Raw genomic sequence first — 13,349 nt, forward strand, 5'->3', positions numbered from 1 at the left:
TAAATACCCAACAGGGACATGATTCATTAAACTTATCTTTTGATTCAAAAATCTTCAAGCTAAACATTTTATACTGTTTTCAGGACACCACCCCCTCCCCAAAGAGATGTGCTTTCTTTTTGTAAAGGTCTGAACAGCCAGAACACCCCCTGGTAAGCAATACTTTTAAACTCGAGCACATAAATGAGGAAAAAACAGCTGACAGAACTGTAAGATGTGTGGTGAGACTGGCTGAGCAAAGTCTTCTAAATCTAACAAATGTAAAGCCAAGAAGGGAAACCAATTTACTTCCAGAAAAACTTGCCAGTTTAATTCTCTCCTTTATCCTCCAACTATTTGCAAATTTTCTTTGAGATTTACCTTGAAGATACTTGTTCTTTAAAATTTAGTCATAGCTAGAAACAATCTGAGGACTCGTGTCACAAAAACGATTTTCATGTCATTCTCACCTCATATACAGCGCTCAAGTCCCTGAAGAAAGTTTTGGCTCCTTCGAGCAAGGCCTCATTTTCTGGACACACCACAATATAGGCAACATCACGGTGGCCCCCATATGGGTCCAACAACAGCCTCTCCCAAAATGGCAAAGAGAATGGTGAGATGGTGAGGAAATCTTTGTCATAGCCCACCAGCAGAGTGGGAATGGGCAACGGCTCAGGAGACTCTTCTGAACCTGTAACAATAAGGCAGTTAGGAAGGCGTTTGTGAGTCTGCTTCCCACAACCTGGACAACCTAGAAGTTCTTGCTGCATTAGTCTTAATTCTGGCATCAGAAATTTCCTTGTAGGTTGACAGGATCACTCTCTAAAGTATTCTTCAAATCCTCTAATTATATGGCCCCTGTTTCAATGAGTCAGAATGCGCTTAGAAAAGTCCAATAAGATCAGAAGGCAGACTAGAACAAGTTAAAGTTAGTTTTCCAAGCAGCAATACATCATTTCCTTTAAAATAAGCATTATAATCCTGACTAGGAAAAAGTTGACAGAACTAGTTCAGAAGTTCATCCTGATGAAAATACAATGAGGATTAGGAAGATGAGGAAAATCTAATGAATACTCTATTTAAGGATTATTCTCCTCACTGACCTGGATTCGGCAAAGGATGCTTAGAAAACTTAACTCCAAACTGACTTTAGGAAAGAAAAGAGTTTATAAAACTTATTAGTCCTGAAGAACAAGATTCTATTTTGTCAGTGAAGCTAGGGCTTGACAGTAACTAAAGCTGGCTTTTATGGAACAAAAACAAAAAACTATGAAGGAATTGAAACAGGGAAGAGAGTCTACCATAGGTTCCCCGTCCTGCCATTTTGTGGAACTGCTGCCAGGTCAGTGGTCCCTGCACATGCTGGATATTCTCCCAGGTCCTGCCTGTGCGCTTCTTCTGAATGGCGTCTTGGAGGAAGGGCTGCAGTGACAACAGCATGCGGACCACATCTTGGGAGGAAAGCATGCTGATGTCTAGCACTGGAAGAGAAAGGAAATGAAAAGGAACAGAAATCATAAAGGGGGACTGGCACTCTCTTCTTTCCTGCCATCATTCTGGGCCTCAGTTATAGTCCACGACAAAGACATTATTGGTGGTAGATTCTATTTTCAGTAGATTCTAAAATGCTTGACTTAACCAATCAAGAGAAAATATATTTTATTATTTTATTATTATAAAGTAATTTATAATTTACTATTGGAAATAATAAAAGGAGAAATAGGTTACTCTGTATAATAAGAGGTTAACTATAGAATTGCTTAGAAGTAAAAAGATGAATAGGCCTCTTTTTAAAATCATACAAACCTGTTTCCAAGGTTGTTCACAGGAAAAGAGAGCTCCAAAAGTATCTTAATTATTGCATTACTTTTATTTACAAATACCAATGTTTTGAATGTATGATCAGTGCGGGGGGGTACTTAAATAGAAGCTCTCAAAAAAAAAAAAAAAGCTCATCAAACTCTCAAAAAAGATCTGAAGAAAGAGCTAATGAAGTCTGAGGTGCTGATCAGCTGTGAACCCGCACAGCGGCATACCTAAGACCTTTCCTTACTCTTCCTTTTCTAGCTAATTAGGAAAGGGGCACAGATGGCAATCTAAGATTTGTCTACCAACTAAATCTGAAACACAGGGTGCTTAGACATCTCTAGGTATAACCCTAAATCAAACACAAGTTGCTAATCTAAATTTCCAGCATCTCGTGAAAACCTGGGAGACCTGGCAGGCCGCATTCCTGCCCAAGCAGCACCACTGGAGCGAAGGCGCAGCTGCCCCCTTCAGATGGCTCTCCTCACTCAGCGCTGCTGCCTGCCCAAGAAGGAAGCAGTGGTGACCGCCTTTATCTTCAAGCCTGCGCTTCTTTTTCTCTTATAGTAAAGAAAAGAGTACTTCTTGTAAACCCATGGCTCTATCAAAAGCCAGAAAATGACAGACCAAGAGAACCATAGGTTAGAGAAAAATAAAAGCAGACATCATCCTCTGTGGCTACTGCTGTGCATGCAGAACGGAACATGTGTACTGACAGACACAGCGAGGGCACGGCTGCTGTTTGCAAATCTGGCTCCGGCATCATTCATTTACATCATCTGTCTGGTACTGTTAAGCTTCTGACTTTGGAACCCACACCTCCCCTGCAATCAACTCTCCTATTCTTCATATCCAAAGATGACAGTACTGATCCACCCACACACTGCTTTTCTGTCTGAAGGCTACTATCTAGTAAACGGAACCACCCAAGATAATCACCCACATTTCTTTAGGGGAAAGACTGTACTTTCTTTAATTCAAAAATGCATCCAGCAGACATTAATTAGAGGCCTGCTAAGTACCAGGCACTGTGCTCGAATCTAAGCAGTTACAGAAATGAGCATAACCCCTGAATACTTCCTTACAAGTCTCCACCTCCGAGAAGTCTTCTGGCTTTGCTACTCAGAAAATGCCTATCATCCCTACTCTACTGATCTCTGTCCCTAAACACTTTCTCATGCCAGATTTCCAACTGTATTTAAAAAGCTTATATAACCTTCTTCCCTATAAGGCCAAGAGCTGTTCAGAGCAGGGTCCACGTTTCATTCACGTAACCAACCACTCCAGCCCAACCTGTTCCCACCTCTCTACAGAAGCAGCTCCTCACCATGGTCACAGGACATGTTTAGTCCTCTTCTTAAAAGCTCAGCTGCACTTTAAGGCTTCTTGACCACTCACTCTTCTCTTTCTTGAAACTTGCTTACGTAGCAGAATTCAGCAAAGCTCTGTCCCAAGCCCTCTTGTCGTTCTAGGTTTCCTGCTCCTCAGTGAGCTTTCCCCCTCCTCTGTGCCCCTGACTGGAGCATCTACAAGCCAACTACTCCCTTTCCCCTGAGCTGCAGGCCCGTGAAGTCCCAAGTGTCTACCTGACATCTCTACCTGGATATCTCAGATCTTTAAAATTTCCAAAACTCAACTTAGGAGCTTTCTCCCCAGACCTGATCTTCCTCCAGTACACCAATCTTTGAATGACATCACTTTCTGTCCAGGTACACAAGTCACAAACCCAGCTGTCTTCCTTAACATCTCGCTCTCTCTAACCCCTAAGATCCAATGCACTATCAACTCCTGCAGTCTGACCACTTCCTCGACAGCTCTTGAATGTTTCCACTTCTTTTCCATCTCCTTTGCTAAGACACGAAACCAAGCTATTATTTCTAACTGAGCCACTGCACTAACCCCTCATCTCTCCACCATTCCTGCCATTTCCAAACCCACAGCCTGCACTGCAGTCGAAGCTTGTTTCTTAACTATACCAAACAGATGCCAATGCCTCTTCATAAGCCCATCAATGACTTGTTAGGGCTCTTGTGATAAAGACCCCAGCCCCACCAGATCTTAAATGGCTCTTGGGAATCTAGCCAGCTGCAAGCTTCCTTCAGTTCTTCAAAGACATATTTATTTATTTTAGGGGGAGAAGAGCAGAGGAGGAGGGGAAGGGGGGGAGAATCTCAAGCATATTCCCCACTGAGCACAGAGCCTGGCTTAGGGCTTGATCTCATGACCCTGAGATCATAACCTGAGCCGAAATCAAGAGTCAGATGCTTAACCGACTGAACCACCTAGGCGCCACCCCTCCCCTTTAAAAACAAACAAAAAAAAGATTTATTTATTTATTTGAGACAGAGAGTCCTTCAGTTCTTTGAAAGCCCCAAGCTCTATAACTCTGGGCCTTCACTCTTGCTGCTCCTTCTGCCTGGGACACAATTCCTTGCTCTCTACCCTCTTTAGCCAGTTACTCTGTACTTGGCACTGAAATCTCTAATGTTACTTCTTTTTCAAGGAGGTCTTCCCTGACCAGCCCCAAGCCTAGGAAGGCCCTCCCACCGCACGCTTTCATCGCTTATAATGGTTTCCAGTAATATGCTAATTTGTGTAATTGATTAATCTCATGTCCATCTTCCAGAATAGATTAGAAAGTCCCTCAGAGAGGTGCCTTGACTCTTTCAGTCATTTTATCGGCCAGGATGCACCACAGTATAGATAGTGAATGAATAAGGGAAGGGAACAGCAAGATGCATGGCTCGCTGAGAGCTCAACATCACAAATATTTGTCAACTGGAGCTTTTAATAATAGAAGAGCCAGTGACATACCTCAGGAACCACAACACAAAGTAAACTGTGATCATTGTTACAAGAGATGCAAAACACTGGAAAAGCAAAGGCAGGAGAAAATGCTCTGTAAATGGGTAGAAGGCTTCATGGAAGAAGTATCACAGACAACTGATCTAGAAGAATGGGTGGATTTAAACATGCAGGGTGTGCAAACTATTCGTCTGTGTATTCTCAACGATGCTGATACGTAGCATTCGTAGGTTTCCCATACGAACTGCCTATAGGAATTAATATGAGAAGTTTTCACAAAATAATTACTCTCCTCAACGGGTGTTTCAATACAAAATATTGCTCCAGCTCTTAAATTTAGGAAGATTATCCACAGAGCTCTTAACTTCAGTTCTTTTTTTAAGAAATGAAATTTAAAATTCTGTCCTATAACTATGTAAAGAAAGTTTATAATTTACCATCATACACCAAGATAATTTTCAAAGTAAACGTGTATTGTGGGAAACCTACCGTTGCTATGAGGCCAAGAGTGCACAGTGGCACTTCTCACCAGAGCCTCATCTACTTTTCCACCCGTGGGATTATCCACATACTGTCGGCCCTGCTCCAAGGCATTAAAGCATTCCGTCCAGTAATCATTATTATCTGCTTGCACCCGGTCGTAACTCCAGCTTACACAGGGAAGAGTCTGGCGACTGTTAGAGGAAATGTAGTCCAGGAAACTCAGTGAAGCAAAAGGTTGTGTATGTTGATTCTGGAGGAGGAGGAGAAGGCTTATAGGTGGCTCCTGGGACTTTCTGGCTCCCTCCATCTGAGGAACGAAGGTAGTCTGACACATCATTAAGCGCCTCTCCGCAGCCTGACCAATATCAGAATTCTTCCCAAAAATATCCAACTCATCTTCCAGGAAGAGTCCCGAATTGTAGCCAAGTTTGCGATTCATAATCGCACTAAACCCACAGGTACAGCGATACTGGTCCTCGTTGGAAGAATCGGGGATGTAAAGCCCAACATCCGCCCCTTTGATGTTCATGTTGCAGGCACAGATGCAACAGCTGTCAAAGTTTCTGTCTTTAAAGATATTCATCACAGAATCTGAGAGAATCAGGGTAACATACAGACTGTGGGCTTCAGGAATTGGCTGCATGGTGGCAGGCTCCACAGAGTTAAGGGGCCGCGTGGTAGAGGGGGTAGAGGCTGGTGACCCCTGATCGGTGCTGTCATATTTAACCGACCCTTGACCACTGGCAGTGCCCCCACCTCTGGGAGTTCTTGGGGTCCTGGGGGTTCGTGGTGTGGGGACAGAGAAGCGAGGGGTTGCTGGAGATGGCAAAACTCCTGCTCCACTGTTGCTGGCTGGGGCAGCGCTGTTCAACGTCACTGGTGTGTTCATCTGTGGTGTATTCAGATAGTCTGGATCTGCTAGGCTCCCGACACTAGGCACATTACTGCAACAGACAGTACCAAGTGAGAAGGGGTGCAGGTCACAGAGGCTGGAATACATACACAATTACCCCACCTGGCCTGTGCATTTCTTATCATTTATGCATGCTATCACTAGGTATATTCAATTTTTTCTTAAAGAAGAAAAAAGGATTCAAAGGAGTCAATAAAAGTGGATGGGAAAGCAAAAAGCAAAGTATGAAGAATAATACACCATACACCAAGAACAAAACACCATTTTCCTTCTACTTGTTCTGCATCTAAGCAATCTTCACCTTAATCTTTCAAGGGAACTTTACCGTTTTTACAAGAAAACATGGTGCTGGGTTTGGTCAATGTAGTTTTGAAAAACTATTAAGTGGAACTTTTTAACACGTGAGTTCAGATGCTAAATTAGCTAAAAGACCATAGGATAAAATTTCCATCTAATTTGCAATTACATTCTTGTCACTTTTTAAAATTGAAAGTCTGCCACTGTACTTGTCCTCTGAGGCCATAATCCATATATAATTCTAAAGCAGTTTTAATCAAACACATAGGAACATTTGCCATTTTTGTAATTTTCAAAGCACAGTCCTATCTAGGCTTGCATTTTTATAGTAGTGAGTGACCACGGAGGAATTCAATTGTAGGAAACCCACTGGCCAGTACTATACTACAATTAATACCAATATCACATATGTAGCTAGGAGGCCTTAGTATTAATTAGGTGAATTGCACAGTACACATATTATATCATAGCTTCCAACTTCTAACAGATTTCTGTGGGGTGGTAGGCAATTTTAGTCCATTTTTTAATTTTCAATATGCTATGCATTACCAATAGCACAATTTTTTTAGTTCCCAGAGACTGATCACACATTTCTCGTAAGCAATGACTTCTTTTTGGAATAGCCACACAGAAAACAAAACAGTGTCTACAATGTTCTGCTGTTTTTTATTGTAAAAAACTTTTTTTGATATACATTCTTAGATGTCCATATAAAACAGCACATGAAACCATTCTTTCCAATTAGAAGGTATCAAAAGAATAGATTTCATCTAATGCTTAATATTCTTTTGAAATACATTAATACTATGCTTAAGCTAATGTTCTTCCAATAAACTACATATTCATTCACTTGTAATTTGAAAGAAGAGTGTCATAAAGTAATGGCTCTTCAAATAATTTTGTGATTTTTAATTAGCTATACCTAAACTACCAGCTTAAAAAATCCAGATCAAGCACTAGAAAGAAACTATAAATCTGAAGCACAGTGGTATCTTTGAGTACAGATAAAAAAATGACCCAGAAACCTTGATTGGCAATCACTGCTATCTCAGAGACCAAAATAATAAGTGTGTAATAATGATCTTTACTTTAATTGGACTCCTTTCAAATTTTCCTGTTTGACAAAACCCTAAAATTATTATACAGTTCCGTTCAGATCAGAAAAGGAACTATGACTACTACCTGAAAACCTAAATAATTAAATTGCTCCCTAGGTAGTAAGAATGGTTTGCCTTGTATAGTAACCCGATTTTTCCCATTCAATAAAAATGAACTGAGTACCAACACTATGTTAGATGCTGGGGATTCAACAGTAAAAAAGAGGAAGAAAAGTTAGCTCACACCAAGTATGACAGGTGTCAAGCAAGTGAGCGCTGGTGTGCTGAGTGTGACAAAGGGGTGGCCAGGGTGATGGAGACCCCAGCAGAAGGAACTCACACAGTCTAGAACTGTCTGTCCATAGGGTTATCACTAGCCCTATGTGCTAAATTTAAATCAACTTAAATAAAACTAAAAATTCAGCCCTGGTCTCAACTCGCCACATTTCAAGAGGTGCACAGCTACAACATCAGGGCAGGGGATGCCATATTGGAAGGTGCAGATACAGAACACTGCCTTCGTCAAAGAAAGTTCTTAACAGTGCCAGTTTAGAATACCAAGGATCTTTGGGATGGCAAGGGACAGATTTAATAGACTAAACAATGATCTAAATTAATTATTATTTAAACTATCACACAGCAAAGGGTTGCATGTCACTTTCTGGAAGAGTCTCTGTGTGTAAGAAATTCAACTGTCAGATGGGTTCCTGGAGCTGCTGCATTGGTTGAGAATGGTGTGGCAAACCCTTCTCGGCTTATCAACAATGCTGGACTAGATCAGGCCCTACTTAAACAAGCTCAAATACAACTGGAGCACGGCAGCCGAAAACAAGCCCGGAGGTCACCACCAGGGTACTTCTGAGCACCCTCTTTCATCCTGCTGGTGAGTTGTTATTGCCACAATACTTTCACAACCATTGGAACCTTTCAAAAATCTTGTGCGGGAAGTCAGGCAGGATTATAACATTTTAAAGAAGCGAAAGACTCAGGTAAGCTGGTCATTTAAGGTCATACACAGGAGTAAACAAAAAGGCAGGAATGGAGTCCTATGACAGCACAGCTGTAACCTCCCCAAGTCTGGGTTCTTTTATCCTTCACTGTGTCACAGTTTTTCACATTCTGACACTGACTTTACATATGTATGCGTAAGGCCTGTTTATGACGTCAAAGTTGGAGTCATCAAGATGGTTTTATGTGATGTCACAAATATAGCCCACAGACTGGATCTGGAATTTGTCATATTGTGTTATTGCCTCCAAAAAGTAACTCTGAATTAATTACCAACATTTTTAAAAAGAAGATTTACATAAAAATGCCTATCTCCAGTCTCCCACATTCCTGCCTGAACAATGCACTGTAACTGCACGGCAAACAGTCCCTTTGAATGAGGCATACTCGTAATAGTTCCATCAAAGGCGCTGCTCCTTCCTCCTGTCCTTCAGGATAACACTGACCATCAGTGGTGCCAAGTCATTTGCTTTACCCAACCCATGTCATCCATACATTATTTACCTGGTCCTGACAGAAGTTTAAGTTTATGGCCTTATATTTTAAATCATTTATTTTATTAAGAAATTATTAATCATAGGGGAAACTAAATCTACATTGTTGATAGACTACTGTTTTTTGACAGAGTGAAATGTGCCCGAGCTACGATAAATGCCTCCTTTTCCTTCCTCCATATCATACCACCCGTTGCTGCTTTCTTATATCACGTGGGGTCAGCATCAGAGAAAGTGTCCATGCTAATACTTCATTTTAAGGTGCCTGAAGTAAGCACATTTTCAATCACCAATCTATATAAACCAAACACCACCACTATCCAAATAACATTACCAACTCCAACCTAGTGTTTGATTACGTGGTAGACATGGATCTGATACTGAATGAGCATGAACACCATGGTTCTCTATACAAGTTACCTTAATTAATCCATGTACGTAAAATTTAGTTAGAAAATATGCACATTTTCAACACAAAATAATGTGCACAAAAGCATGAATGGCCAAAAAAAGAAAGTTTTGAATGATATGCTGATGTCATCATTTTAAGTAAATAGTTAAGATCAAAACCACATTCAATGGCAAGTGATGTGACACAGTCCCTGCACATACTTGTAGCCATCTCTATTGAAAATGGCTGCAGGTGGCATGGGCAGTTGTTCGATTTTAGGAGGGATTGCCCACGAAGGCCGAAACAGACAGGCATCAGGTATCTTCAGAGGTAGCAGGCATTGGCTCGGCAACATCTTCAGTGGAGCAAACATGGAGGATCCCACAAAAGGTTGAAAGCTTGGAACTTTGTGCACATATGAAAAGTCCTGTGACAACAAAGGGGGGGGCCAGTGATAATGCCGGTGAACAACTTAGGACACACCCCAACAGTAACAAAAAGATTGGAATTCAGTATTTCTCTCATCTAATCAGCAGAAAATGCTTAACACCAAAATTTTAAATTAATCAAAACACTATAATTAATATACCAAGCAATGTAATGTACCTTATGATCCAATTCAGAGGATTCTTAGAAACTTATGTATACACGGCATACAGATAATACAATTTTGAAGACGACGTTTATGAATCTGCTTGAAAACCGCCCCGCCTTGATAAGATTAATATACTGGCAATTACCTTTACTTCCTCTGGCTTGGGACTTCCTAATCCATCTTCTACTTCCATTTTGAATTCAGTGAGCTGTGCTGAAACCATACTGACCATAGGGCTCTCCATCATGCCTAACGCTGTCACTGTCTCTGAACTGATTCCATCTTTATAATTCATTACAGGAGAAAAGGCAGGGTGCTGTTCCAAGGAAGGAGGAGTGGGGAACATCCTTTGCAAGTCTGCAACTGCTAAGAGAAGAGAAGAGAAGAGAAGAGAAGAGAAGAGAAGAGAAGAGAAGAGAAGAGAAGAGAAGAGAAGAGAAGAACAATATTTATTTTAACAGGCAGGACCNGTTCCAAGGAAGGAGGAGTGGGGAACATCCTTTGCAAGTCTGCAACTGCTAAGAGAAGAGAAGAGAAGAGAAGAGAAGAGAAGAGAAGAGAAGAGAAGAGAAGAGAAGAGAAGAGAAGGGAAGAACAATATTTATTTTAACAGGCAGGACTTCTAAAAAATCCCAGTTCGCAGGCAGGCACCCTACCTGCCATCAGAAAAAATGCCAACTGAATGGTTGTTATCAGTTACATAACAGAATATTAATAATGGAAGTCTCTAAGAAGGAGGCCATCAGCAGAAAATTATCCTTTTCTGGAACTTTACCTCTATCCCCTTGATGCTTTATGATTTGGCTTCACATTAATTAAGTGAACAAAGTTTACATAACATACATTTTTCTTCTAATGAATGATTGCCTGAAGAGTATAAGGAGATGAAAATAAGTAGAAGCTGGAAGAAATCAGATGGAATAACTTTATTAAAAGTTATATCTCTGCTTACAATATGTATGAAATATTTCAGAATTATATAAAAATGTCCTATAGCAAATTTTACATGGAAAATCTATCGGGCATTTATACTACAGAAAATAAAAACTGTTTGGAGCTAGAACGATGGTTTAGATGTAGTAGGATTACTTAGCTAGTTTGAAAAATCTACCACATTCACTGCTCTTTGGGGAAATGATTCCACATTGACATTAAATGCTGTCCATATTGACATTAAAACGAAACTTCACAGATAGGTTTAATAATCCTACCTAGAACCAAAAGACAATTTATTAAAAATCAACTAGTAAAAAAAAGTATCTTTTAAGAAATACTTAAAACAGGGACTCTCAATCCTTTTTTAAAAAGCATTTTAATATACCTGAGGTTAGCCATCATCATTAGCAGGGGCTCATTAACGCAGGGATTCTGAAAGTAGGAGCAGATGTAATGCAATGCAAATAGTGGTTGTGAAACTTGGCCACTAGGGGGTGTCCTGGACAGCAAATTTATTTACAAATTTGGAGCCAGGAGTTTTAAGTCAGTGTTCTGGAATGGTATCTGATGTCCCAATTTCCAATCATATTGTTCTTTCTAGCAACTTCAGCATTTAAAGAGGCAAAGAGTAACCACTGACTAGACTAAAATACATCTCTAGCTCTGAATCAGAAATTAATAAAGAATGGGGGGCGCCTGGGTGGCACAGCGGTTACGTGTCTGCCTTCGGCTCAGGGAGTGATCCTGGCGTTATGGGATCGAGCCCCACATCAGGCTCCTCCACTAGGAGCCTGCTTCTTCCTCTCCCACTCCCCCTGCTTGTGTTCCCTCNAAAAAAAAAAAAGAAATTAATAAAGAATGACCACACCATGCTCTGCCCTGGGCTAGAGTTTGAGGCAGAGCCCTACAAAGCAGAAGCACCCAGAGCGGTTCCACAGCTCAGCGCTGCTACAGTCAGGTCAGGTCACTTCCTCCCTGGGGGCCTCGGATCCTTCATCTAAATGGCTGGACTGGATGTGTGATTCTCACCAGGCTTGCTTTCTTTCCTTTGTTTATGGGGGGAGGGGGAAGCTTCCGCCATATGGAAGCAGAAAAAAGGTGAGAACTTCTGCATGAGATGATCTTTACCATATCTCCTAGTTAAACAATTACATAATCCTCAATAATTTACCCGCTCTTGGCTTCCGCTGCTTATCTGTAAGACAAGGGAAGGAAGAGGCCAACAGACAGGATCTCAGATGCCAACTTTCCCTCTCATTAGAGAAGCTCCACTTGGATTTATTTCCTATAGTAGGATTCTGTATAAGATTTCATTAGACAAAATGGTGCCTGCTGCTGCCAAGAAGAAAAGATAAGAGAAAAAGAAAAAAAGGGGGAGGAAAGAAAAAAAACTACAACCCCCAAGTAGATCTTCAAGGCATCTTCTTGCTAGGACAGTATTTTTCTTTAAGGAATGTAACAATTCATAGAACTAGGGATATAAGCCAAGCTAGAAACTCCTAGAGAACCACTGCAGTCTGAGGAGGAAAAACAGGTCTTCAAATGTAGCGGCAATGAGATCAGTAAGTTCCCTTTAAAACAAGAAGGGAGACTTTAACACTGAGGTACGTTCTACTTGGAAGACATCCATCACCTTTATCCTTCAGCACCTACTCCTTTCCCAAGCCAAAGAGCAGACATGGGTCAATTTTAATATAAAATTAATGTTTAACATTTTAAATTCTAAGTCCACCTCGTAAAATCTACAAACTCCTATTATATGATAGATCTTAATCATCAAATATTTGGAAAATAAACTGTACAAATTCTCTTTGTGTTAAAATGACAATGAACTTAAATATAGCCTTTCCTTCACATACAAGTAGTCTGGCTATGGTATAAAATTTTACCAAAAATAATTTTTATTAAATTAGCTACTAAATTTTGTCTAAGAAATGTAATAATGGCATTTCTCACTAGGGATATTCAAATTCTTTGATGCTACCTAACTCAGTTGTGTATCTCAATTTTCAACACCTCAGCCACCTTGATATTTTTTTTATCACAGGTAAAAGAGAACACACGAAAAAAGTATAGAAAGTAAGATTCCACCTGCCAGACATTCATCTTAGAAAGTGGCTTTCACTATTCTTATTATCAGGTATTCTTTTTTTTTTTTCTTCAAGATTTTAATTTTAAGTAATCTCTACACCCAACATGGGGCTCCAACTCACAACCCCAAGATCGAGTCACATGTTCCACCGACTCAGCCAGCCAGGCACCCCATTATCGGATATTCTTACAGAAGACTCTTAACCTCTCTAGCTTCAAGTTCCTCATCTGCAAAATGGTAATAATATCTACCTCATATTTTTTGTACACATTAAATAATATAACATACGCAGAGAAGTGAACACTTGACCATGTAACATCTAAACATTCAGTAAGTGACGGAGCCAATAATAATTAGCCCGCCCTCCCCATTTTCGACTGGAAAAAAGATGAAAGTGCTGTTAAGTTACAAGGAATTTCTGAAAAGATATGACCCTAAACAGGTTTTGAG

General features: G+C 40.5%; 1 protein-coding gene across 1 annotated transcript in view; it reads right to left on the reverse strand.

The window, feature by feature from the left end:
- The window catches only part of MED13L (mediator complex subunit 13L), a 288,476-nt gene that overhangs the window by 24,374 nt on the left and 250,753 nt on the right, over positions 1-13,349 (reverse strand). The window contains 5 exon segments of the mRNA XM_034638836.1: positions 450-673; positions 1,284-1,463; positions 5,083-6,020; positions 9,498-9,703; positions 10,017-10,237. Of these exon segments, the coding sequence (XP_034494727.1) occupies positions 450-673; positions 1,284-1,463; positions 5,083-6,020; positions 9,498-9,703; positions 10,017-10,237 (1,769 nt within the window).

Source organism: Ailuropoda melanoleuca, chromosome 12, assembly GCF_002007445.2.
Source record: "Ailuropoda melanoleuca isolate Jingjing chromosome 12, ASM200744v2, whole genome shotgun sequence".
NCBI lineage: Eukaryota > Metazoa > Chordata > Mammalia > Carnivora > Ursidae > Ailuropoda > Ailuropoda melanoleuca.